Source organism: Falco punctatus (assembly GCF_963210335.1).
Source record: "Falco punctatus genome assembly, chromosome: 12".
NCBI classification, from domain to species: domain Eukaryota; kingdom Metazoa; phylum Chordata; class Aves; order Falconiformes; family Falconidae; genus Falco; species Falco punctatus.
Genome location: NC_137592.1, coordinates 24,434,117 through 24,461,051, shown reverse-complemented (window position 1 = coordinate 24,461,051; position 26,935 = coordinate 24,434,117). Strand labels below are relative to the sequence as shown.

At 43.7% G+C, this 26,935-nt stretch overlaps 2 protein-coding genes across 3 annotated transcripts in view; one reads left to right on the top strand and one right to left on the bottom strand.

The window, feature by feature from the left end:
• USH2A (usherin) overlaps positions 1 to 15,166 on the top strand; it is a 397,508-nt gene extending 382,342 nt beyond the window's left edge. The window contains exons 64-72 of the mRNA XM_080408501.1: positions 1,682 to 1,891; positions 3,670 to 3,908; positions 4,500 to 4,717; positions 6,570 to 6,746; positions 7,577 to 7,660; positions 9,347 to 9,591; positions 11,199 to 11,270; positions 11,766 to 12,002; positions 14,229 to 15,166. Coding sequence (XP_080264627.1) covers positions 1,682 to 1,891; positions 3,670 to 3,908; positions 4,500 to 4,717; positions 6,570 to 6,746; positions 7,577 to 7,660; positions 9,347 to 9,591; positions 11,199 to 11,270; positions 11,766 to 12,002; positions 14,229 to 14,318 — 1,572 coding nt within the window. The 3' untranslated portion in view covers positions 14,319 to 15,166. The remainder of the gene's footprint in view (positions 1 to 1,681; positions 1,892 to 3,669; positions 3,909 to 4,499; positions 4,718 to 6,569; positions 6,747 to 7,576; positions 7,661 to 9,346; positions 9,592 to 11,198; positions 11,271 to 11,765; positions 12,003 to 14,228) is intronic.
• A 152-nt stretch (positions 15,167 to 15,318) lies between these two features.
• Positions 15,319 to 26,935, bottom strand: part of KCTD3 (potassium channel tetramerization domain containing 3) — a 32,912-nt gene continuing 21,295 nt past the window's right edge. For both annotated transcript variants that reach the window (XM_080408445.1, XM_080408444.1), the window contains exons 10-18: positions 26,625 to 26,740; positions 22,567 to 22,654; positions 22,314 to 22,430; positions 21,049 to 21,219; positions 19,712 to 19,867; positions 18,629 to 18,725; positions 17,030 to 17,214; positions 16,794 to 16,932; positions 15,319 to 16,451 (exon numbers count right to left, since the gene is read on the bottom strand). In XM_080408445.1, coding sequence (XP_080264571.1) covers positions 15,869 to 16,451; positions 16,794 to 16,932; positions 17,030 to 17,214; positions 18,629 to 18,725; positions 19,712 to 19,867; positions 21,049 to 21,219; positions 22,314 to 22,430; positions 22,567 to 22,654; positions 26,625 to 26,740 — 1,652 coding nt within the window. In that variant the 3' untranslated portion in view covers positions 15,319 to 15,868. The remainder of the gene's footprint in view (positions 16,452 to 16,793; positions 16,933 to 17,029; positions 17,215 to 18,628; positions 18,726 to 19,711; positions 19,868 to 21,048; positions 21,220 to 22,313; positions 22,431 to 22,566; positions 22,655 to 26,624; positions 26,741 to 26,935) is intronic.

The window sequence follows — 26,935 nt, the reverse complement described above, 5'->3', positions numbered from 1 at the left end:
TGAGATAGAGGGTTTGACCTACTGCAGTAAAGTGAACAGAGTTTGACTTTATGAAAAGTTCACAACAGAGATACATTACTGATTTCGCTGAAAATGAAAGTGCTTTGGCTGAGCTCTTTATCATAGGGTGTCATCTGTACTTATGTAGTGTTTCACTGGATGGTGCTCTATGTTACTGACGGAACCAGGCAGGAACTTTGGGTTTGTAATTGGCAGAACCCCAGTCTCCAAAGCCATTGTAGTGGGTTTTGGCTTTTTTCCTTTCCCAGGCTCCTTGTGAAGTGTCCCGTGGTCTTGGAACTTAATATTGCAAGCTGGAAAGACTCCAGGGTCAGTTTTGCAGACCTCTTATTTCTAAACCTCCTTTTTTTTTTTTCTTTTTTTTTTTTTTTTTGAGGTGTACTCCCAACATCCACGTCCCCAGAACCTCTGCCCACAGTAGATCACACAAGAACATGTTTTACTGTACTTAGAACCACTTGACATGAAAGCTTACTAAGGAATACTTATACTAAAAATCGCTCAGACAGTCCTCTTGTATTGCCATTTAGATCTATCATTCTGATTGATCACTATGTGGTTGGCTAATATTGAGCCTAATTTAACCCTATATGCTCACGCATCCATCTATTCTGTCTATTGTACCTGACATTCTACAAATTACTTACTCATGCAAATGATGACCTAAGGCAACCTTTTATGATATTCGTGTTTAATTATACAAATGCTTTTTGATAAATAAGATTATACATCCTTCCATATGTTTATTCACTCCTTGATGAAAGCAAAATTTAATTTTCATGCAGATTTGTTGGAGAGTGTGTTTAATAAGTGCTGAGTTTTATGTAGTCTGCAGATAACTCTGGTTTTGGGTAGCTGACAAAATCAGTAGGCATAGTTCATAGAGACATGTGGTTTTTAATCAGGCCTTATTCAAGCTGCTAGATTTTGAAATCTTGGAACCGAAGCCATTGCCTTTGTGCTCATGCAATAAAGCAAACGTTGTGAAAATAAATGAGAGATGCTAACTTTACATTTCAATGGACTTTATTTATATTATGAGTTACTGAAAATGTTGCCAAATGACCGATACGTTAATATTTTTAAGAGAGGGATATTCCTGTGAAACTTTCTGGTTTTAAAGAGTAACTGGAGTTTGGCTTGTCAAGGTTATGTCACACAGTGATTCAGTCAAGGTGAATGTCACACAGTGCCAGGCTGGGTTCATGGGTCCTGCTTGCATACGTGAAAAAAGTGTGTAGAAGGGAGACCTTGGCAGGACTGGGTGTCAGTAAGTATTTCTGTTCAGATATCTTTGAAAACATTCTCACTGTTGATCACAGCTTCTCAGGGAGTCCTCGTTGCATGGTATGATACAGACTGTGGTGGGAATTCAGAGTTTGGGAATCAGGTGTGAAGAAGACACGTGAATACACACTGCCTGAGACATGAAATTTGCTTCTTTTATCCTAAATGTAGCAGTGGGAAATATTCCAGTCTTCTGTTAGAGAGTCACTAGGTCAATGCAGGTGCTGGGCGCAGTCAAGGGACATTCTGCACAGGTGTCATTGCACTCATTTTTCTCAGTGTCAGTACCACGGCAGTAGCATCCCTTACTAATTATGAATGTTCTGTAGGCTAGAGGCCTTCACTAACGGTTTCTCTGTTTTTGTATGCAAAGGTGTGGTCAGTAAACTCAGCAGGACGGACGCCGAGCAGGTGGTCCCGCTGCCGGACAGGCCCTGCCCCTCCCGAGGGCCTGGGAGCTCCTGTCTTCGGCACAGTGGCATCCACAGTGGCTGTGGTGAACATCAGCCCCCCTCTGAAGCCAAACGGGGTGGTCAGTATCTACAGGCTGTTTTCTAATGATACTACAGGGACCGATGTGGTGGTGAGTATTGTCAGCACTAGTTCTGTACTCGCATTTGAGCTTGTAATTTTCTAGCTTTAACAATTTTGTTCTTGCAAGCTGCTGCTGTTGGTGACAGGCTGATTTCCTCTCCTGCACTCATATTGTTAACTGCTCTGCAATGCTCTCTTCTGGCCAAAGTGCCACTGACGCTTTCACTCATCTAAATGTGCTTCTCAAGGAACTAACCTCATCATTAAACACTTCTGATGTGGTAACGTGCAGTGACAATGTGACGGGAATCATAAGTATTGTTCAGGGGCAGCTAGCCATCCAAACAAAACACTGCCAGACAGCTCCCACCCGTCCAAACGGTGCAGGTGATTGTGTGCCTGTGAATGTGAAGTTGAGATACTGTGCATGAGCTTCCTTTAAAATCTTTCTTGTTGGTAAGAAGCATTTCGTAGTGAAGAACTGAATAGTGCAAGTAGCCAAGCAACTTCTATGTTGGGTGTCTCAGCCTAGAAACCCTTAGGTGTCCAGAAATGACTGGTCTCAGCTTAGGAAGCCTGCAGGGCTTCATTAGAGTTATAAAACAGGGAAATGTGGGGAAACGTTAGAGCTGTGTAAGGTGCCTGGAACAGTTACCACTGAATCAGTGCAAAATATGTGAATACCTTTTGTCTCTAACACTGTCTGTTTGGGTTTTACATGTAAGTAAATATTTGTATGGGATTTTCTCCTTTATCCCATCTTGCTTAGCCTGGAAGTGCTAGGGACACCTTCCCAGGTCATCAGTCCTGTCTCTGAGCTTAAGTTGTCTACTGACTGCACATTATGCATTTATTCCTTCCAGTGCAATTGGCTGTGTCCGTGTCTGACTCAGCCAGTTCATCTTGTTGGTGCGTGCATGGCCCTCCATTTCCATCCCCTCAAACCCACCATGCTGCTGGCTCGTCTCTGTCTCTGGCACCAAGAAGTACCGAGTGCTTTGCTCGCGTGACTCTTTCCTTCCTATATTTTGCTGCACTCTGCTAAATCACATGCTGCCAAGTGAGAGCAGATGTTGCCCCTTTGTTGGTGTTTTCTACATATTTTTATTTTGTTGGCTTAAGAAGCTACACCCACAAATGACTACAGCCACAAGGAGAAGTGCCAGCTGCTGCGAGCAGTTTAGAAGGCGGCACCATTTCCTTTGCCAGAGCTGCCAGGCCTCCCTTGCTGAGCATGGGAGAGGTTCCTAACAGGCTTGCCCAGCACCACGGCCGTTTGAGCGCAGAGCCAGCAGCATGTTGGCCCTCAACCTGGAGGTACCTACCGGAGGGCACGTTCTCCTGTCTGTGAGTAAACTGACCCACCAGGCACGGTCATACCACTCTGCCCAGTGCCACCTCCTGTGTCCACACTGGGGAAGCTTGTGAGTTACGCATGAGTATTTGCTAGAACACTTATCATGGAGCTATTATCCACAGTAATTTCTTTTTGCTTCAGTACCACCTATGGCAGAGTTTCCCCTTGAAGGTTTTCTCTGTTCCTGAGAATGACATTTGCAAGTTGACATACAGTGGTCACAGCTCAACTTAAGGCATCTGTGAGGCCACTGATGACATGGTCTTTTCCTTTGAACAGTGCCCTTTAACTTCATAATGAGAAAAAAATGAATGCAGAGTTCCCAATGCACAACAGCTGCATTAATGTCAGACTTAAAGGACATGCAGAACCTTGTGCCAGTCTTCTTCTGGAGTTAATTCACCTCCATAACTCTTATTTAGTACTTGTGGTGCGTGGAGCTGTGACAAGTTCCCTCTTAATTTTTATAGCTGTCAGAAGGGACTGCCACCCAGCAGACAATACATGGGCTCAAACCTTTTACCACATACTCCATTGGCGTGGAGGCCTGCACATGTTTCAACTGTTGCAGCAAAGGACCCATGGCCCAAATGACCACGCGGCCGGCTCCACCCTCAGAGCAGCCCCCCCCCCAGATCCGCACCGTGACCTCCAGGAACGCCTCTTTCCAGTGGAGCGCCCCTCAGTCACCCAACGGCATTGTCACCAGGTAGGAGCTGCCACCCAGCCAAACCTGCACGCCTCAGCTAGGGGGGTGGTGGCAGAGCAATTTGAGCTGGAATGGTGGGGCTGAGAGCACTGGGTGGTTGTGGCAGCCATGCTCCTCCTTCCCTGTGGTGGTGGTGGTGGTAGCCCCGATGGCCTGAATACCATCTGAGAGGTGTTTGCCTGCAACAGTTGCTTTTTTCCTGAGCAGGATACTGGGGAGGATAAAGGAGGAGAGGATGAGCTGTTGTGAGTGGAGGCAATTGTCTGACAGCTGTGGTTGCACAGCCAAAAAGTTATGAGCTCAAATGGTGGTGGAGCCAGCTGCATCCTGTAGTTACTAAGGCGGATCCTGATTTGCAGAAGGGAGCAGCAAGGTAACAGGCATCAGCACTTTCACTGCGAGTGTGCTCGCTTACAACCACCGTTGCTCAGAGGCATCTTACCCTTGGGGCTAAAATCTCCAACAGAAAAAATGGCATCAGGTCCGTTTTCTTCTCCAGTAGCCAGATATACAGCAGTTGGGATGAGATGTACGATTGGCAGTTATATTATTAAGGCTCTTGATTGATCAAAATCTCAACTTTGTTCTCAGCTATGAGCTCCATGTGTATATGGCTTGTCCCCTGAACCTACAACCAGCAGTGAAGGCTTGCAGTCCTGGCCCAACGGAGGTGAAGTATACAGGAAAAGGACAGAGTGCCAACGTGTCCAACCTGGAGCCTTACACAACTTACAACCTGCGAGTTGTGTCTTACAACTCTGTTGGCAGCAGCGCCTCAGAATGGATTGGTTTCACTACAGAAAAGGAGCGTGAGTATGAGAATGGATCACCAATGCCCGCTTCTGATGCACAGGGCTGCATAGCACCAAATGACTCCTCCACCTCTGTGAAAGATGATGTCCCCAGAAACCTGCTCTTCTGTGTCACTGTGCCTCTGCTGCCCATTCATTGAAATTCTGCTCTGGGGCTTGACTGCTCATTCCTTCAAAAATATTTCTTTGCTCATCATCTAATACCATATCCTCTGTCTTGGGAGCCTGGAAACCTTTTATTTTACTGAAAATGGGCAGCAAAGCTGCAGAACATAAAATGTTCAAGTGTTAATAGAAGGGTGATGTGTAGTGATCAATACACTGCCATAAATAATCTGTTGGAAAAGTGGAGATCTTGAAAGAGAAATGGTGATTCTTTTCAGGAACAATCTTACTGTCCTAATTCATGCCACGCTTCTGCCAGGTCTCATGAGAGTTTTTCTTGGATGCCATCTGAATGATTGGATCCTTCTTGACACTGAAGTAGGAATTTTTTGCTATCTATCTAACCACCACAGGCAGTACTTTAAGGCCATGTGGTGATCTGCATGGAAATTAAGCATGCAGGACCTGTGCCTACCGTCAGGATAGATTTTGCCATCAAAACTGAATTTGTAGTAGTCTAACATCAGCTTTTATTAAAAAGTTCTCCACTGCTGTTGCCAGAGCCATTTCATAACAGATGAGAGGGGCATTTCACCTCAGCTTGCCAGGTAGGGGCAAAGAGGATATTCACTTTTTATCATAGGTCTTAAGCCAGGGTTTCAGAATCACCTTTCTAATTTTTAGAATTTTGCATCACTTGGTAGTTCTGCCTAGCAATTACTAAAAAATTATCTGCTATATCCTTAGCTGAAATTTTCAAGTGGAACAGCCCGAGTTTCTTTAATATCACCACTGAAAAAAAGAAAAATGTCCTTATCTCTAAACCTGTGTTTTATTAAATCACAAACCTAAAAAGCTGGAACACAATAATGAACTTTTAAATGGAGAAAAATTGTAAGGAACTGGTGATACAGACAGAAGGAAAGAGTTTGAAAGGCATTTTTACACCCCCACCCACGGGGTCCACACGCCCTCTTCTTTCCGTCTTGCTTTTCTTGCCTTGCTGACCTCTTCACACCCGGTCTCCCGGGTCACTGTGACCCTCTCCTTCCTCTTGCCGGGGGGTTGGCTTCAGTGACAGCGGGAGATTAGCAGCACGGTGCAGCTGGACAAGCAACTTTCTTATGAACAAACCAGCGTATACTGGGCACATGGCATAATGGCAAAGCCACAAGGAAGGACCACCTCAAACTCAACCTAAGTCTTGTCAGCAAGCTGTTGAGCCCAACTAATGAGCTCTTCCTCCCTGAAGTGAGTTCTGGGGTTCTGTTCTCTCTGCCTTTGATTTGCTCTTGCTTTTCTGAAACCTCATGTTTTCATGTGTGTGCGTGTTAAAAGATGATCTTGGGCGGTTTCTTGGGGCTTGCAAGAGACTCCCCCTTAGCAGCTGGGTTCCCACAGCCCAGCATGCTGCAGCTGAACTTGCACAACCTCCCGTGTCTCCCTGCCCCCTCGCCTTAAGCTAGATTTTAATTTATACAGTTTTAGTGTCTGTACTACATACACAAAGGCAAAGAAAGGGAGTTCTAGGTTTTTATTTTGAAGATATGAGATATTTCTGCTTTCTTAGTGTAGAGGCTGGCACGCTACAGCAGGTTTCTCTTTTCTCTTTGTATCTTTCCTACTCATACACGTGTATATGAGAGGGAGTGCATGCAACAGGGAGCTTGTGTCATGCAGAGTCTCTTCCTCTGTGCTGTCATGCCTGTTGGCTAGAAATGAGCTTTTTTACCTTCTTTTGTAGCACCTCGGTACATGGCTCCCTTCTCCATTGTCAGCAATTTATCTACCATCCACATAGACTGGAGTCGCACTTTTGTACTCAACGGCCGCCTGAAGGAGTACGCGTTAACAGAGAGCGGGCAGCGCATCTACAGCGGCTTTGACACCGAGCTGTATTTACCGAGGACATCTGACAAAAGTCAGTTTCAATCTCCTATAGCTTTCTCTCTGTGAAAGACTGCTGGGTGAGACTGCTGTGGCTCATTGTGAGGGTCGAGCTTTCCCAAATCCTGGAGCTGCATTGCAATTCCTTCCTTCAGGGCTATGCTCTGGGAAATGCATGGAAATCTGCAGATTCAGGAAAGACCGGAGCCTGAATTTTCATTTGGATCAAATTAAGTCAGTAGCTCTTGGAATCAGGCATGTTTTGAAATGCAGTTTCTCTTCAGAAATTTGCGATCTCTAAAATGCAAGGAAACTGACAACAAGGGGGAAATAAGAAGGTGAAAAAAAAAAAAAAAAACAACCAAGAAAAAAATGTTTTCTGTTTTTCCAGACATTGGGTTCTTTGTATGTCAAAGGCTTTTATCATTTATATTTTACTTCCCTGATTACTGCAATGAGGCTAATACATTTTTTGTTTTACTCAAACATTCTTAACATGTTTGTATCAGCCATGAATGGAATATGAGAGATTTAGGGCAAAATGATGAACAAACTGAAAGTTGCCAGTCACATGTCATTGGAAGAGGGAGGTTTGGGTGGTAAAATAGGAACATAATTTATAGCAACATCATAGTGGTGACTACCTATGATCTGCCTCGGTTCATAGTTTAGCAGTTCAATACCCATGGATAAGGGATTATGTGATCTGGGACCTAGGTCGGTTATGATGGATTATGTGCTATATCTGCCTTGGCTTTTCTTAGACCTGTCCATCTCTGCTGGTGGATCATGGTGAAAAAGCAGCACCTACAGAATTTTGACTTCTGCTGACAGTATTTTTTTTTTTTTGCTTTTTTTGCTCAGCCTTTTTGTTTCAAGTGACCTGCATCACTGATGAAGGGAGCGCCATGACACCAGTCATCAAGTACAGCGCTGGAGATGGAGTTGGTAAATATGTAAAGAAATTACCTAGCACCTATTCACTGTAAGCGTTTGGGGTAGAAATTTGGTATCATGTAGTACATGCCACAGGACAGCATCTCATTGCAGGATCAGGGGATTCCTTAGTGCCTTAGGGTATGAGGTATGTAGGCAATGTGCCTTTTTTGCCATGGATGGATTTCCGTTCCTTTACATCATGGTCAGCTTGGGATCCTCCCTCCAGACAAGTAATATTTTTTTCTTTTATTTTTATGTAAATATATTGCTCCAAAATATAGTGCTTTTTCCTGCTGAACAGAGTCTGCTCTCTTCCAGATTTTACTTCTGAATTAAGAGTATCTTGAATTGTAACCCTGTCCTCCCGCATTCCTCCTCAGTTTGGCAACGAAAATACATATCCTCTCCTCCCTGCACCCCACCCCCGCAGCAAGGGGCATCCACCTGCTCCTTTCCTATGAGCAGCCAGCCAGTCTCTGCAGTTTCACCTGGGATGTGTTCCTGAACCACTGTATGAGAATGCCACACGAGACGCTGTCAGGACCCAGTTTATAACACCTGCTGTTTTCCTTCTGTCCGTGAGGCCTTTGTCTGTTTTGTAGAAGCAAAAAGAGTTTGGTGTGGTGACATCCCAGTCACTTTTGTCCACTAAGTAGTAGATGCCTAATCAGCAAAAAGCTGGAGGTTTTTTAACCCCTTAGTTCCCTGGGAAGCAGAGCTAAGCTTGAACCATTTCTAACCGACATATCGGTTTTAATTAATTTATTTATTAAGTTGCCTCTTGTTCAGCTCCTTTAAAGAGTTGTGCCTCATCTTTTGCAATTACTCTTTACATTGCATATCCCTTTTCATGTTGTCACACCATCCTTCTGCAGAATTTCAGGCAAGGCTGCTGTAAAGGCATTATAAAATGCCTTTTATAATATCCCAGTTGCTCTACATCCATCACCTTCCACACTCGGCTTCTCTGCTCTTTTGATTGCTGCTTGTACTGAGAGTCTAATGCAAACTCGATCAGCACTGCAGGCACCTTGCAGAAGAGGCTTGCCAGTGAAGGTGATGAAAATCCCTTAGCCAAGTGTCTGGATATGCATGGAGGATTGCAAATAACCAGGAAACCCTGTCACTGAGATTTCTTATGCTTGTGTTCTGTATAAGCAAAGACAACCAAGCGGCTGTTTTTTCTAACAGGTGGGAGAAGGAGGAATAGAATGTTTCATGTTTGTTTTTGTATAAATTTATCACTCATTTCAGTTAAGTCTTCCTCCTTCTCTCTTTTTAACTGCACAGGCTTGCCACTACACAGTGCCAGAGAGAACGTCCTCTGTCTGTACTGCTCTGAAATTACTGTAGTCATTTCCACTCTTCAAGGTTACTTGGAGAACCCTTGTTTTTTTCTTGCATTCCACCTCCACTGCCTCCTCTCTCAAGAGCTGCTGATGCAGTGGTGATTTCCAGCCTAAGCAGCAATGCCAGAACTTTAAGCAGGGTCTCTTGAGGGTAGTAAGGTTTTTATTATAGCCCGCTAGCATATTGAACCATTATGCCACCTTGAACATAAGTGCAAATAAGCACATGACTACACAATTACTTAAATTTCTGCCTAATTTATTAGCGAGGAAAGGGATAACATATTGTTAAACGCTTTCTAAAATAACATTCCCTTTCTCCCCTAATCCCTCTTGATTTTTACAGGTCTGATCTTGACAACACCTGGAGAGAAGGACAAAGCAGAGTCCAAACGTGCAAAATTCTACAACGAGTTGTGGTTTGCGATGCTGATGGTAGTTCTAGGTTTGATCCTCTTGGCTATTCTTCTCTCCTTAATTCTTCAAAGGAAAGTCCACAAGCAACCCTATGCACGAGACAGGCCTCCTTTAGTTCCACTCCAGAAAAGAACGTCACCGATGAGTGTCTATTCATCAGGTGAAACCCATCCGGTACGTTTGGTAAAACACTGTGTTGTGTATCCATCATTTACAGTTAATCCATCCATTACAGTTGTGTAACACTTTTATCTGCCCCCCACCCCCCAACACACACACACAGTTTTTCTTCCTCCTTCCACTGTTTTGTTGCACACTCGGTTACCGAATGAAGGCTGCTCAGTGTAGGAAAAGAACTGCCTGGTACCTAACGCGGGCACAGAGAGCCAGGCTACAGGTGCTTAGCCCAAAAAGAGCCCTGTGGCACCTGGTCTGCAGCCCTGAAATGCTTCTGATGCCTAAGACAAACTTTGGACCTGGAGTCACAGAAAATACAAAGCCACTGATGCCACCTGATGTTAGTTGACATCTGCAATGGAGGTGAAAAGGTCTCGGCATGCTGTGAGAAGGTAGGTGATAAAATGTGCCTTTCAGAGGAACCTGTCCTGTGTTTCCAGCTATCTGATGGCTAACCAGGATCCATCTGACAGTCTTTGTCAGGTACCCATGAAATGTTCCTGCAGAAAGGAGGACTTAGGGGGAGGCTTCTTTCTACTATCCACATACCGCCAAGCCTGACTGCTCTAGGACGAGCTGCATGCCACCAAGGTTTAGAGTAAGGGCAACCAGGGAAACGCTAGGGACCTCCACAAGATGTGTGTGTGCGTCTGTGCACATAGAGCCACACTGGGACCACTGCAGAGGTGGGAGGGGGACTGCTGGGGAGTGACTGGGAGGGAAGCTTTGTATCATTTTTATTATGACAAGTTAAAGATCTGTAAAAAAATGGATAAAGAACACCTTCCACCACGTAGCATAGCAGTAGTGCTATCCTACCCTTTGAGGAAAAGCAAGACAAAAGGAATATGGCAATTGTTAGGAGACTGGGAGCAGCAGTGCCTTCCATTTCTGTGCTTCTTCCCAGCCACAGGCCGTGAGATGATTCTTCTTGTCACTTCTCAGCATCTTTTTCCTGTGAGCACCATCAAGCAGGATAGTGACTCCTGCATCCTTCACGCATTCTGTTCCTTCTTGTCTCCGTGCCAAGAAGCTGCATCTGTGCCTCAACGAAGGAGCTCTTGGAAACAATAGGATTTCCAGTGTGCCCCTTCTTCTGGCAAAGGCTAAAAGCGTTAAGAAACTTCTTTTTTTTTGTCTCATGGTTTTGATTCCTTTTCCTCTACAGTCTGTCATGTTGTGTTGTTCCTCTTGACTTTAAAATGTCTTTGCTGTTGGCATGCCTGTGCAATTCTTTTCCATATTCCTGTCCTCTTTATTTTTTCCCCTTCCTTTTCATTTTTCCAGAAGCTCATGGACTTAATAGAAAAGAAGATTCCACAGTTCATCAGAGGAAGGACTTAATCTGAGAAGTTAGGATACAGCTACTAGGAAGTAGCAAAATCACTTGTGTTTTACAAGAGTTAGTGAGATCGTGTAGCAAGCAGTGCTGGCTGCCCACATGGTACCCAATGACCCGTTAAATAGTGTCTCATTTTTGCCAGTTCTCTACTCCCCCACATCCTGCTACATTGCTCCCCTTCACACCCTCCGCAAGGAACAGACTGCACCTGCGTTGCACCTTGCCCTGCCCTGATGCTTTTCCTCCCTCTCTTTAATCTCAGTTCGAGACCATTGCTGACACATCTGATGCATCAAGCAGTGTCACTCTCAAAAGATACACAATGCACTTTGAGGTAGAGTTGTTAGCTTGCAGAGTTGCAACGTGTGATGTGCCAGATGACCCAAAGAGCATGCATGAAGGCATCTTTCTTACATTGCATGCTTCTCCTGGTGGCTGAATTTCTTTTTCCTGGTCACAATAACTGGAAGTCTCCTAACATCCCCTTGCTGTGCAAGTCTGGGCTGTCGTGCTGGTAGTAAAACATCTTTGGCCCTCTGCCTGTTGGCTACTTTAAAAAAAACCAACAGAAAATTAGGGGGGAAAGTAGTAATTGGGGAAAGTCCTGTTTTAGAGGCTTGGGTGGGGTTTTTTTTCCTTCTTTTTAATTATATGATTATCCTACAATGGGGAAAGGTCCACTCTATTTTTGTTCTTCTGTCTATGACTGCATGATTTTTGAAGCATGGGTTTCTCTGTTCTCTTCCGCTCCTGCTTTGGTTTTGTTCAGATAAAGTGTTTGAGACCATGACCTTTATTTTTGATTTATTACTTTGTGTCTTCCTCATAGGGGCTGACAGATACAAAAATTCCGGGAGTTGGCTCTCCCACAAACAGCCGTGGTTTCCACATCACATCTGGGGCAAGGAGACCAAGTCAGAGCCAGCTAAGTCACACATATTCCCCAGCCTCTCTTCATCGCAGTGTCAGCCAGCTGCTCGACCTCTACGACAAAAAGTCTCTTGTTGAGGAATCACCTTGGGATGCCATTATTCGCAATCATCATCGCACTACTGGTCGTGGCTTGGTAAGCACTCCTGTTCCTCTGTGATGCTGCTGTGCAGGGTGAGCTGCTAGCGATTTGTCTTGTCTCGTTGGGATCATGAAAAGGACTAAATATTAAAAGCTGCTGGAGGTACAGCCAAAAGACCTAGAAGGACGTGGTCAGATTAGATCCTGCCTACTGTTTCTTCCGGAGCTGCAGGTGGTCACACACTGCTCTTACGGGATGTGAGGGGTCCACATGCATTTGTCTATGATTCCCATTGAACCAGTAACTGCATGGTCTACCAGCGCTGTGCACCTTGAAGAATTCCCTTCTATTTGGTCAACACATAGGCCTTTCTCTCCATGCATTTTAGCAAATGTACCTGTGCAAGGAGGGATGTCCTGGCATCCTTCACACGTTCATTGCCAGAAGCAGAAGCTTGTACTCTAGTGACTCCTGTTCTGTGACCTTGGACTCAGTTGCTGACGAGGCCTCTCTGTCCTCTGCTCGGTCACAATGCTTGAATCTTCTGGCACGTGTGACAAATGACTTCCAAGTCTGCCCAAGGGGGACTGGGGGGGGGACAGGCAGAGTATCTGTCTTTTAAAATAGGAGAGGACAGGATTGGCTGGTGTCACCAACGTGGACCTGAACACACAAACACAAGAAGTTATGATTCTTAAGTAAAGGACAGTGGCAACTTCCCTTCCTCTCTGTCACCAGGGAACAGGCTTTTTAACCTACGTCCCCTGGCTTTCATCCTTCCCTGAACAGATGTGTGGGAAGTGGTTCGGGGGCCAGCGAGATGGGAGTGGTTGCTCCCAGAAAAAGCCAATAAGGTTCCTAAAAAATGGGGCAGATGGGAGTGAAAGGCATGTGAGGTACTAACAAAGTTAGAATGAGTGTGCAGTTATTGAGTGGATCTTGTCCAAAATGCAAAGTGAACTGGAGAAGGATGATATGGCGCATAAATCCAAACAGCCCCAGAACCGGGGTGTTGCTACCACTGCTGCCGTACCTGCTTAGACCATAAAGATCAAGTAAGAAGATACTGACACTTAGCTGTAGGCAACCCCCCTATAGGTACAGGTTAACCCTCAGCCTGCATTCAGCACCTCATGGGCTTCCTGATTCAGTGGTATCGTAACTCTGCCTCAAGTCATTTTCTCGGAGCTATCACATCCTCATGATTTAATTCTTTGGAGACTAACAGCCCAGCCAGGGTGTACCTCTGTATGATCTCAGCCAAATGAACAGCTCCCAGTGCTAAGAGAGGAAGCCCTTGTTCCCTTGTTCTATCTGCTTATCTTGGGCCAACACCATGGTTTGGGTTAGCTTGCACCGCCCCACCCCCACCACATGCTGCATGTTGGCATGTTAGAAGTTGTTTACAGAATAGTCCAATGAATTTTCAGACGTGGTAGGAGCAGAACAAAAAATTCCTCTCACTTTTGGTGGCAAACCACCCGACAGCATGAACTCAGGTGCTTTTTGAGATCAGCAGCTGTACAACACAAAGCTAGCGCTTCTGTCCACCCTCTGTACATTGCTCCAGTCTCTGCTCCTGCATCTCTCTGCTACTCTCGTCAGCAAACCTCCTGCAATGCTTTTCACTCAGTTCTTCCCTTTACTACACTCAGCAGCTTAGGACTGTCAGCAAGTGTTGTTCACCCCTTTGTCCACCTTGCAAATTAATAACTGAAGGTTGAAGTGGATCAAGACACCCATCTGCAATAATGCTGCTGGTGATCTCTTCATGCTATGGAAACAGAGAGTTTATTTCTTTTCAACTCTTATCCTGGCTCAGTGCATTAGCATGAGTACAGGTGGAAGAATCTCAGACTCTGCTTGAGAAGCTTGAAGAACAAAAAGAACAAAATCTTAACTAAATCACAGGTGTCACGGTTGTTATACAAACCAAAAATCTAAACCTGTATTCTTTCTCTTTTTCATCTCTCCAAGTTCCCCATCATGCTGTAACAAACACTACTTTCTTTAGAATTTATCACCATTTACCAGTTATCAGATGTATATATAGTAATTGATTTTTTTAAAAGTTGTTGCTTACTATGAAAATCTAGCTGGTTTGGATTCAGGTGCTTGAATGCTCTAGGATCTTACCTTATGCTGGGAGGAGCAATGGGAAAACATGCACTTAATTATTTCACAATTTTTTAGGGGGTGCAAGGAAAGAGAAAATGAAGGAATTGCCTTTAGTCATGTACAGCTTTGGCTTAAATGCTTTCCCCCCCCTCCTCTTAACAGTATGTAGATGAAGAAGATCTTGTCAATGTCATCAAAGGCTTCAGCACCGTCACCAAGGAGCACACCACATTCACCGACACCCACCTCTGAAGAACACAAGCACCTTCTCTAGAAAATGGAAAGTGGGTAACTTGCCAAAAGCAGCCTGCATGGCTTTTGGGGGAGAGGATAGGGCTGCTGTTTCCCCACCCCTTACCCACTACTTAAGTCACCTGTTTGTTAGGAGGGGATGAGTAAATTGGCCTTTTTTTTTTTTTTTCACAGTCTCTTTAACTGTATAGTAAAAAAACGTGTGTTAGCACTGACACCTCAGAAAAATAAGAGAGCAGTTTGAAAATCCCTAAATCATATAGTATTAGAAGACTGCGAAGGTAGAGGCTTTCATTGTTGTCTCCATACAACTTTCACAGTTGAGGAGGGTTGTGGGGATGGGAGGGGGGGCATCATGTTTGGTAAGGAAAAGTCTTTTACCTGTCCAAAAAAACATGTGGCTAAAAAAGGCCTGTGGCAGGATAGCCACGTCTTTTCCTGGCCTGACAAAGCTCCACCACAAAATTGTGTTCGTGCACAAGTAAATAAACAGCAAATGAAGGAATTCTGGAGTTGCTTTAACCTTTATGTTCTTTCCCTCCCTCTTCCTCACCCTCTTAGCTCAAGTTAAAAAAAACAACCAAAAAGCCATTAATTAAAGTTTAACTCCAAGCATGTTTTTTTCAGAGGTAGAAAACCTCCTCACCCACTCCCTGTCAAAAACTTGCTGTCACAGCCTTCCCTTTTGCTTATGTATTACTAATCTACCGGCAATAAAATTTGTTCACCACCCACAGTAAACTAGAAGCAAACAGCAAAACAGCCAGTGCAACACAGGTAGGAAATATCATGTCAAGGCACTTGTAATTGAGAATTATTATACCGTGACAGTAAACCTATTCCCATATTCATCTCTGTCCTTTTTCCAGAGAAAGTGACAAGGAAGCCCTCAAGAGACTGCCAGTCCCATGTACTCTGCCAAGCCTATTTTTATGCATGCTCTCAGTCACAATCAACAAAACCCATCATCTGATACCACACATTTTCAGGAAGCACAAGCAACACTCCTCTGGCAATTTATTTGGACTAAGAGGCAAAATAATATGCTATTTTGAATAGCTTCCTCCTTAACCTGCACAAAACATTTCAGATTTCAGACAGCAGCATACAGAGCAAGGATCCCATTCATAAAACAAGACTACAGATGCAGCCCCTGTGAATTGGGCAAAATCCAGCCAAGACAGCAGCAGCTCTTGGCTGTGTGGCTGTGTCTAAAAGGCATCTTCCACTGAGCAACCAAGTATTCCTTTAGCACCCTCCTTTCCCCAAAACAAAAATAATCACAACATATCACATGCCTGACCACGTTTACGCAAGAATGCACAACAATATTTTGGACCAAGTACCATACTACATTTTGGAGCATCACATAAAGCCACACATTGATGTGGATGACTCTTCAAAGGTTTGGCAGCAGCCAGTTACTTTCTCATAACCTCACACTTTTTATTCTGGGTATCAGAATACAGTCCTGTTCAAGAACCATGTCATGTTACGCTGGCTGCCAGCCAGAGGGCACCTGCCCCTCATCTTTGCCACCAGTCACATTTTCACAAGCCATAGTCTTGGCAGGATGCATCATTCTTCCGGTGCCGTGGTGAAGCAGCTGTCTTCGTAGGCGATGGAGAAGCCGCACCAGGTAATTCGGGCCCACCTTCGGCAAGGACTGGTGCGGAGGCCAGGAGAGGCACTTTCTTCCTTCCCAGGAAGCCCGCTCCTTCAAACCCCATTTTCTTTTTGCTTTCTGCTTTGGCTTCACTCTCCTCTTCTGGTCCTCTTTTTTTGAGATCCAGAGAACTCTCTGGCACACGGTGAACCTCTGTACTGCAACACCCACCTGCATCTGTCATGCCTGTGCCTCGCACTTCAAGTGCTGTTGTCAGGACTGCCTTCCTCTCAGCTGTGCTGCCCTCAGCTGCTGCCTTCCTGGCCTCTGGCTGGCTTGAATTCCCATTTGCAGCAGCTGCCTTTTCTGTTGGGCTTTTGCTGGGTAAATTAAAAGCCTGGAAGTCCCGGTAACTGTGGAAGCTCTCCGTCCGCCTTGCTCTTGCCAGGAGAGGGCTTTCTCTGTATGGCCGCACAGAGCCATACGTGGCAGTTTCGTGGATTGTTTCGTGGTGCTGCAATTGGAGGCTTCAAAAAAGAAAAAAACACGGAGGACGAGAAGAGCAGATGTTACGCTGAGAATGGTGGCCAGTTCTGCTCCCACCCACCACTGCAACTCCCACTAAATAGCAATATACTCCTCACAACCCCCACACACAAGGGCCTCCAGATCACTCCAGATTCTCATAGGATACTTTTTATCTGTACACACGTAGACCAACAGCAATTGAGTATGTGTGTGTAGTTCAAGAAACTTAGGGCATAGATTCAGGGGCTCGGCTACAGCATTCAGGCCACCAAACCCCTCACTGCCTACCTGACAGGTAAAACCTTTGGTGTCTGCAGCCGGTGCCACGCTTGGTGACTTACCTGGAATTAGACTCCCGAAGCCGGTTTGGCTGAACAACTGAGGTGGCAGGACTGATGTTGGGTGTGGCACAGCGAGACGTACTCAAGTCACACTGGTCAAGCAACTTGAGCAGCTCTTCCTCTGTGGGGCCACCAACATCTGAAAGACACAGAGTGCTCGAGTTCATTTACTGTAGTCATGCACATGTGAGGACAGAAAAAGACCCACACCACAGTCCTGGTGTAACACAACTTACCTTTGTCTTCACTCTTACTAACCATGTCCATAGCTGTGGTCAGGTCCCACATCTGGATGCTGCCATTTGAATGCCCAGTGAAGAGGTAGCGGCGTGGCCGGGAGCCCATTCTGCTGGATCCTTCACATTCTCGCACAGTAAACGACGAGATGGTAGTGCAGTCAACTGCCTGGATCTCACAGATCCTACAGGAAGAGAAACCTCAAGTTACCAAAACAATTGTACCTGGCAGTTTGACCAGTAAAGTTAGCACTGTATTGATTTTCTGAGATGGCATCAAACTTGCCAACAGAAAAAAGACTTTTCTTCCAGATGAAATTCCTTTCCCTGCACGACCAGCATGCTGCTCAGCAGCAGACGGTACCTTCCCCTCAATCCATCTGCAGTTCTACTACTTGTTTACTTTTATTAGGGAACCCCCATATATTTGATGTCCATTTTCAGTTTGCAATGATTAGAAACCTAAGGCTTTCAACAAGAAGGACAGCAACTAAGCCCCTTCACATGCTAGACACTCTAGGAAACTAACCTGCAGGAACAGCACATTTAATCATATAAAAGATACACAAAAAAATCCAAGGATGATAAATCCAAGGTTATCTATACAGATAACTTTTGTCTTAAGACAACTTGACATGGCAGATCTCCATAGCTTTTTTCCATTTTAGAAGCTTATGAGAGGAGTGAGAGGAAAAAGACTCCCAAAACTAAGCCGTTAAGCCATACCCCACACCAGAACCTCACATATTCTGAGTAATTTGTTTTACTGGCCCCCTGTATTGAGCTTCTTGCCCAAGATGTTCCAAAATAAATCATCTACTAAAACTCCCCACTACATACAAATCTAGCCTGAAGTAAGTGGGGGATGGGGGAAAAGCACATCAATAATCTGCAGGGCTTCTGTTGATGCTAAATGTGTCAAGGCATCAACGTTTTCACCCAGATTCAAAGTTATTAGGCAAGAAATGCAAGAATAAGAAGCAGCACAGAACTGAGATGCACCATCTTTTCTGATCTCTTGCCACCTTACTAGTCTAAGAAACCGGAAGAAAAGCAGCTGCAGTTATCTGGCAACATTTTTACTACATTGGCAACAATGTAGTAGAATATTGTGAAGTCAAGCTTAAGTAAATAATTGTATAGCTGACCTAGAAGACAGTCTCTCAGTTTTAAAGGTTCTAATATCTTCAAAGACAAGTGCAAAGGGAGAGAAAGTGCTTCCCTGTCTACCTCTGTGAGCAGCATAATCCCTGCCACCAGCAACTTCAGCATTAGTTTTAAAATTTAACGTTAGCGTGGTACCATGGCTAAGAGTTACAGATTCTGTAGAGGTACACAAATGTTTGTTTTGTGAGCTCAGCAGGTGAGCCATTGTGAAGTGAGTTTCTGATACCGCATTTTGCAAAATACCACTTGGCTTCTAGTTATAGCAGAGGACAAATACAGTTCTGTACTAACACACAAACTGGAGTTCAGCCAGAATGTCAAGCACATTAGAAGCTTGCGAAGTGCAACTGCATGCACCCCCAAGGGACAGGAGACCCTGCCACCTGAAGAGTCCTGCTCCTTTCCCACTTAAAACCCTAAACATGGAGGTACCTTTTCCCAGTTGAAGACAGCCTTACAAACAGCTTATTAGTGATGGGAACAACTTTCTGGATAAACACCTGCTGATCATCACGTTCACCAAAGGGTCCTAGAGGAAAAAAAAGATCACTTTTTTGTTTGTTTCAATTCCCTCACCCTCTTCCCCACAGTTCTGAAGACCCAAATTCACATTAGCATGACCACTCTAATTTTTAAGAATCAGGAACAGGAACCAAAGATGACTAATAGCTAGAAAAAGCCATCCAATGGGTAGGAGCCTCTACAGATACAGATCTTTTTTTGTTCTTTTGTTTTAAAAGACACCCATTCTTGAGTTTCCTGCATATTCCTGGAGGAATTACACTGTCGGTACAAATCCTACATCAGCTCTCTATAATAACAAGTAGGACCTTCTTATTTTGCAGCTCCTAGATGTCTAAAGGCTTAATCAGATTTCTTGCCATAGTACTGACCCCGCCCTGTGTTCACAGGGCATCCTATTCATCAAAGGTTCATTTGCAAGACTCGGACCACAAAGGAATCGAGACTACCTGTCTACCCATATTTGGCGACGTGCATTCCTTCAGTACCTTGCTGTAGCAATGTGCTAGCACCACTTGCCTCTGTGGTTTCAAGGCTTCAGTAAACCTTGCCACAACTTCAAACTCATTTAAGAATTTGTCACATGTGCATCATTTAACCCTGACTGAACAATGCACTGGAATTTGCAGCAGACCCAAACCTTGCTATGCTAATCTGCTTTGATGCAGTCTCCTGCGCTTTCTGTCATTCTCTAGTTACACCAAAAGTGAAATGCTACATTGGTTTGCTCAAGGAAGAGGTATAGTATCTGTGTTTGGAAGTTTTTCCTCACATTCACAGTAAGCCCTTTAAGTGTACTCACTCCAAACAGCCTAAATAGCGAGTATTTCCAGGTGAATCTTAGATTCCCCCCATCTTTTCAAGGAGAAGGCAGTATCTAAGAGCTTACAGCCATCCACTGACTTGCATGTTACCAGGTTGAAGGTCTGTTAAACCTTTATAAAGGCCAGCGAATGTACAGGCTCAGCACAGCGCATTCAAGAGACATCTTACCAATGTCATTTCCAGAACAGTAACTGCCATGACTCTCTGCTTCCTCCAAAGATAAGATTTTGAATGATGCAAGAGGTGTTGAGCCTGGCTGAGTTGAAATCATGCCCCGGAACCGAGTCACAGTCCATGTCCGTACATGGTTGTTATCAGCACAAACTAGAAAGGAAAATATGTATAATAACATTTACAAGGGATGACAAAACTTTTCAGATAAAACTTCTCTAGCGATTTCTATATGATAAGTTTTTCAAGATTGAGCGATCAAGCAGAATTTAGTCAATGTCAGGTCACATGTTATAAATCCAGACAATTATCTAACAATCTGCAAGTTGTTGCTGGTGTCCTGTTTTCTATCAGTTTCATCTCTTCTCTCAGACATTCAAGAAACAAACTGGAGGCAGGTGGAACACAACATTAAGGTCTGACTGAGTCAGCACCAGTGGCCTACAGCACACTTAATCCTCTGTGTGCAGGTGCTAGGACAAGTCATGTCAAGAGAGCAGCCTGGCAGCAGAACCCTCATCACATAATAGTGCTCTTTATTTCATTCATCAGTTAGCTTGCTACATACATACAGATTTCCCAGCACTGCGGGTTTAGCACCAGCTGCAAGAGAACAGATGACCTCTGGCTTGTTTGTTTACAGTATAATTGGATACCATGTTTCCTGTTCCTTTTTTTAAAAAAAAAAAAAAATATTGGATAGCAGCAGAAAGTAAATCTGTTCTCTGCCATGCCCTGGTTGCTGGATTCTGGGTGAAACAGATTCTTACGGAGGGAGGAGTGATTGCATCTTCCCTAAAAGCAAGACACTTTCCCAAGCATAAGACAGGACAACAGGATAGCACAACAAACACCAGAAGACTGCTGAGAAAAGAAGAAACACAGACAGCCCTTTGAAGCCATGGGAAGGCTTTTTCTAGGGCCCAAGAGGAGATGGTGCACATTTTACTGCAATCAAGACAGTTCCTGAAATGCTGACAAACAAAGCCAAGTCCTAGAGGACTTTGCCCACAACAGTAAGACTTGACAGGGATACATTTGTTTACAAGCCCTTTCATTTCCACAAATGACAGCCTTGGAATAAGACACAAACAAAGGTTTTCCAGTATCTGGTCAAATAAAACCTAGGCCTTTTAACTGCTAGAGCCTTTGAAGAACGCTTACTTTAAGAAAGAGGATCCAAGTCAATCTAGCCCCTCCCCTGCCCCCAAATGTTCCAATTCATTCTATCACACGTGGGAACAATGCAAGTTATAAAGCAATGCCTACAAACACTTCATTGCTCAGGAGGAGGGGAGAACCGCCAATAGAAATCTGTACACGGAAAAGATTACCTGACACAAGGTGTTTCTCTGAGAGCATGATCTTCGTAACAGGACTTCGATGAACCGTAAAGGTCTGAAAGAGCTGAGGCCCAGACCCAACTGTTTCAGGGTGTTGTACAATCACCCTCACTGCTCCAGAGCTGGTGCCATACGCAATCTCAATCCAATTGCCACTTACACCTAAAGCAAGCAAGAACACAGTTGTTTTCCCCAGGAATGAAAGTTTGACTTACTGGGGCCAGGGAACGAGGCCGTAGAAAGCAGTATTTCCAAGCTTCCACAGTAAGACTGATATTTGTTTTAAACAGTTTACTCTTTATTTTCCCATGAATAGAGAGGACATTTTGCCGCTAAAAAAAACCCAACATTCCATACTGTGCTCTCCAACATACTGTCTTAACAACAGCCATCTCTCCCATTCTCTCCTCCCTCCTGTAAGTGAGATGGACAAAAACATGATTGGATATTTTGGCACTCCTCATAGTGATATGGTCAGTAAGTACCTCATATTGTTTATCTTTCTGCCTTAGTGGGAGGCAAATGGGAAAGCAAGGCAAGAGCAGGGAGAACTAGAGTTAAAAAGGTCACTGTGGTATCAACATAGTTATGTGAGTAACCACTGTCTTCCAGTTTGGTTTTTTGGGGTTTTTTTTTGCATTGATTTGGGGTTTTTTGTTGTTTGGTTGGTTTTTGTTTTTTCTTTTCTTTGTTGGGGTGTTTTTTGTGTGCTGCTTTTTTTTAATTTAAAAGCTGCACTGTGATTACAAAAGGGTGTATAGACACAATAGCTAAGCGTCATTCAGCCGCATATGGAAATGGTTGTTAGTATATTGGTTATCAGGTTAGACACCACAGCAAGGTTGTCTCCCCACCCAGATCACCACAGACTATTTCAGTGAATACAATTCATAATCTGAGTACTTATCTTGTATAAAAGGCTTAAAACCAGCAAAGGTATATTAGGCATTAATATATGATGCGTTATGTTATTACATTATACATTAATGTATAATGCATGATATACAAACATATATACACATACATGCAAGTACATGTACCTATTTATACATATGTACAGATGTAAGGAAAACAGTTATGCCTAGTGTTCATCATTCATTTGAAGTTGATTAAATGAAGAAAAACACATTGTTTATGTCAAGGGCTACCTTGTCTGCTTTAGGCCTGCTATACAGTGACAGATAAAGTACATTTAGAAAAAAGAAAAGACGCACACACCTGTAACAGACTCTAAGAGACACTAATACAGTACTGACTTGTTTTAGGCGTGAGGTAGACACTGAGCGCTGTTATAGCATCATTGGAGGGATCATGGTACAATTCTGTCACTAGAAGATCATTGTCTTTCATCCGCAACGGGAACTTCTGCATGTCTGTGGGGAAGATACATTTATTTATTACACTGGATAGACAGAGTTGCTCTGATGCAACTTAGACCAACGAAAGAGTTTAAGAACAAAGCCGCTTAGCACCACCTCCTTTTTATTCCACCCTGCTCCCATTTCTTACCTATATAGTAAATAGAGCCGTTGTTACAGCCCAGCAGCAGAAAAGATCCAGCAGTATCATAGCTTGTGATAGGAACAACATCCTGAACCTAGTGCAAACAGAAAGAAATAAATAAAAAATAAATAAATCAAGAAGTTAGGTTGTTACTTTCTCAGTTTTCAGACCTTTCTGGTATATTTTTGTTGAAGAACACCTGAGTTTGGTACAGGTCTGAAGCCATTATGCACACACTCACACAAACAATGGCATTCTTAAAGTACTGCTGGTGAACTGCATTCCTCTACCAAACTGGATCTTAAGTCATGGAGTTCAGCAAAACCACGCATATAAGTTAGCACAGCTGCTCTGGAAGATCCTTCTCCACGTGAAGGCACAAAGCTTAGAGTGCTGCAGCTAAACCTCATCTTCAAAAGAGGATTTATTTTTTTCACCAGGATGCAAAATGAGTGTACTTCACACTTTCTGTCCTACCCCTTTTTTTCCTTTCTGACAACTCCTTAAGAGGTTGCTGGGCAGGGGAACTAGGTGTTGCCTCTCTTAAGCCCTCCTTTACCCCCAGTTCTCGTGTCCCTCTGCCCGCCTCTATGGATAGGTAGATAACCAGCAGATACATAACGAGAGGGGGGGGAATTCTTATCCTATTACAACTTCCCACTTCAAATACACATCCGCAACCAAGTAAACTAGAAGGCAGCCTTGTCATATTTTACTTACTGGTCTTCAACTTAAGGTGAGGGATTAAGAATGCCCTCTCTTTGCCCTCTATGATCAAAAAGAGTGCTTATCCCCTCTCAGGTGTGACAGAGATCTCAAGCAAAGAAAAAGTTTAGCTTATCCTAGGCATGATCCCCTATCTCAAGCAATTCTTTTTTGCTTCCACCCTGTGGAAGAAAAATCCAAAAGCCGTTTCATCCAGAGCACTCAAACTGCACAAAGTCATAGTATTTTCCTATATTCTGTATGTTTCATCCAGTCCACTTAATGGCCACTAAATACTAATTCATGGAAATACCAGCTTAAGTTCTCATTTCTCTCTGACCGGCAGCATCCTTGCAATTGCCTCAGAGACTTGCAAAATCATTTACAAAATACCAACAATGAATCTCATGGATAAAAGCAAAACAAAGAAATTTCCCCACACCTCAAAGAGCTAGCATGTAATCCAGAACCCATTCCTAACCTAAGGATAGTCTGTCAGCCCCTAAAATACATTCTAAGCCATTACAGAAAAAGCTGCAACACAAATATAGCTGCTGCATATTTTCCATGGTGGTGGGGAAGGAGGGGAAGAGGCACTTTCCCTCCTTTATTTGTTTAATGAGCTATGCCCCTCTCACTTACATTCACCTACAATTCAGCACAGATCCAATGCTGAAAATAAACTCTTCTGGGAACACCTGGATTTTCCCTGTGTAACTTATGACTGAATGACCTGGAGAAGGATCCTTCCCAATTACTGAAAAGAATTGGTATTCTTGATATCAGTGCTTTCACACAGTACTCTTCCAGATACAGCTGTTTAAATACCCTCTTCTCCTCCCCACAGTCAAATTCATACTACACCTAACCAAATAAGGCATCTAACGATCAGGGCCACAGAACTTGGTTTTGAGGGTTGGTTTTTTTTCCAGACTACTTTAAAGAAGTAGTACAAGAACAGAAAGGCAAGAAACTAAACAGTCTCAGCATCTAAGAGTCTATGGACCAAGGTGCAGCGTGCTCTCTGGTTCTGTGGATCAAAGATACACATTTGCAAAAATTTTACAAAACTACTGAAGGTACAGGCAACCCATCAACAGATACACCACTTCACTTGTCACCTTGCAAAGACACAACAACTGCAAGGAGAGGACTGAGCAAGAGGATCTACCATGCTGCTGACAGCTGAGATTGACTGCCTGGGTCAGACAGATCATACAACACAAGGAGAGTCCTTTCTTCTGCAGCAGAGATAGGAACACCAGAGATGATTCAGCAGGTGCACCTGCCAGCATGGGAACTTTCATTAGGAAACAGAGTGGCACTATACACCAGTCACTGGTAAAACACAGCCAGTGAGAATCCTCGCTTTGCGACTGTTTTTCTGTCATACTCCACTGCTTCATGTTACATCTTACTCTGTAACACTAAATACTTGGCTTCCTTTAAGCTCTTCTGTGCTACAAATCTAATTACTTGATGTATGTAGCACCCACAACCTCCTCTCCTTGTTGCATGCAACACCACCAGAGTTATGAATAAGTACTAGGGAAACCACCTCAGCTGGTCTGCTCAAATCTCCAAGGTGGGAAGAAGATGAGAGAGCCAAGTAGAGGCAGCAGTCAGAGTTACATCTTCAGGTGCAATCCATCAAATACAAAACTCAGTGTCAGGAAGGATAGCTTTGCACAAACTAAGCCTCCTTAAAGTAGGACTCTGAAAGCCATCAGGAAAGAAAGCCCCAAAAGAAACAAAAGTTCTTGGTCTGAAATGGGGCATTGGTGTATTCTGTGCCTCAAAACCTCTCTCACTGCAGCAAGTATGATTACATAGCAAGTCCAGAGCTATGGGCAACTCATGGGAAGAAGTTACACAAACGCCATGTATTCTCATAATGAATTTGAAGCTCAGAGGTACAACCCCACCACTTAAGGCTTTATAGGGCTCTTCAAGAAGAATGTCTTCTAAAGGGAGATGATAATCTACAGGAAGATGTTCCCCCCTCTCCCCCCCCCCCCCCCCCCCCCCCACCTTTCTAACAGAAGAGCCTGAGGTACACAAAGCACATTGAAGGTAGCTGGATTTGGGCATTTTTTATTTTGGGGGGGGTTGGGGTTTTGTTTGTTGTTTTGAGGTTGTGTTTGTTGGTGGGTTTGTTGTTGGGGTTTTTTTTCTTTTGTTTTTGTATTTTTAAGGGAGCCATTAAGGGAAAAAAAAACCCAACAAAAAACTAGAAAGCCAAAAAACTTGGTTTGAAGAGATCCTGGCATCCCTCCTAAAGATTTTCTATTCTTCAATAAGAAATGCTTTCACCAAAGGAATAGTCAGTCAAACCGAGGAACTATTAACGTGCTCAGAAAGATTTCTGTGGCTCCCCCTAGAAACAATGATGATGAACAGGACCTCGGTTTTTACTCCTTCAGAAAATATTGTCAAACACCAGCTTGTCACATAGCATTAAGTTGTCTCTTAACAGAAGATTTTGCAAGGCATCAGTAGAGAGCTTTAAATAATGTTTTGTTTAATTCAAGACCATACTAACATGTCTCTCTCTGCTGCAGAAGCAATGCTATCCCGTGCTTATCATTCATGTTATGTGTTAGCAGTACTGCCACTTAAGGGTTGAATCAGAACTTAGCAAACAGTGCAGCTGCCTCAGGTCAGCTTTGCCTCTCGAGATTTGCAAGACAGTTTTGGGATTTTTATTGCATCTAGGTTTTATGCCACAAAAATGTACACCTGGCTGTGTTACAAGCTTTGTTATTCACATGAATGCTCGACTGTTTTCTCAGACTCATACAGACTCCAAGGATCTCTCTATTTAACACGCATTCTGACAACAGGAATAGGGTCAGTGCAGCCAGAAGCATCCACATACAAGACAGACACCTTTAAAGTATATCCATGTATATTTCTGCTGAACAGTCTCCCATTGTAAAACAACTTTTGAGATACCCAGATATCAGACTGCCTTCTTGTTTCCTCCTTCTTTCAGATAGTGCAGAAATTGCTGTCACATATTCCCCACAATTTATTTCCTATGATCCTAGTGAATTTTTACAAAGTTAGTAATCCACAAGGAAGTTTAAATATACACACACTTGACATTTATTACTCCAAGTCACACCATGTCCTTTTATTTGAAAGCCTAAAAAGCATAGTAGTACCACCAAAGAATTCAACATTCTGCTCACAGGCACAATTCTCAGGTATTACGGCGGCAAACTCCATAACACAAGTCAGGGCTGAAAACCCTGTGACAAGCATTTCACACGTGCTTTTAGATTATTTTATTCTCTTTTTACTAGAAAGACATACCAGCTCATTAAAAGTGATGCAGAAAATTGAATTGAACACACCTGCCAATGCTGAGTCACAGCGTTCCACACTCCCACTTTCCCTGTATGGCTTGTAGCCACCAACTGGTTGCCAATGAAGAAGAGAGCATCTACAGGGACTCCAAGACTGAACACTCCTACAAAAAATGAAGAGTCTATGAAGCTCATCTAAAATAAAGAGGAAAAAACCAGTAACAATGGAATCTCTCCACTATTATAATCTGTCACATTTATTACAGTAGCAAGTAAAGAACAGCCAAAACTGAGCTTCCAGCGTGTGAGGTGAGGTACCATTCCAGCAGCAAACTGGGTTCCATAAATAAAATGTCAGC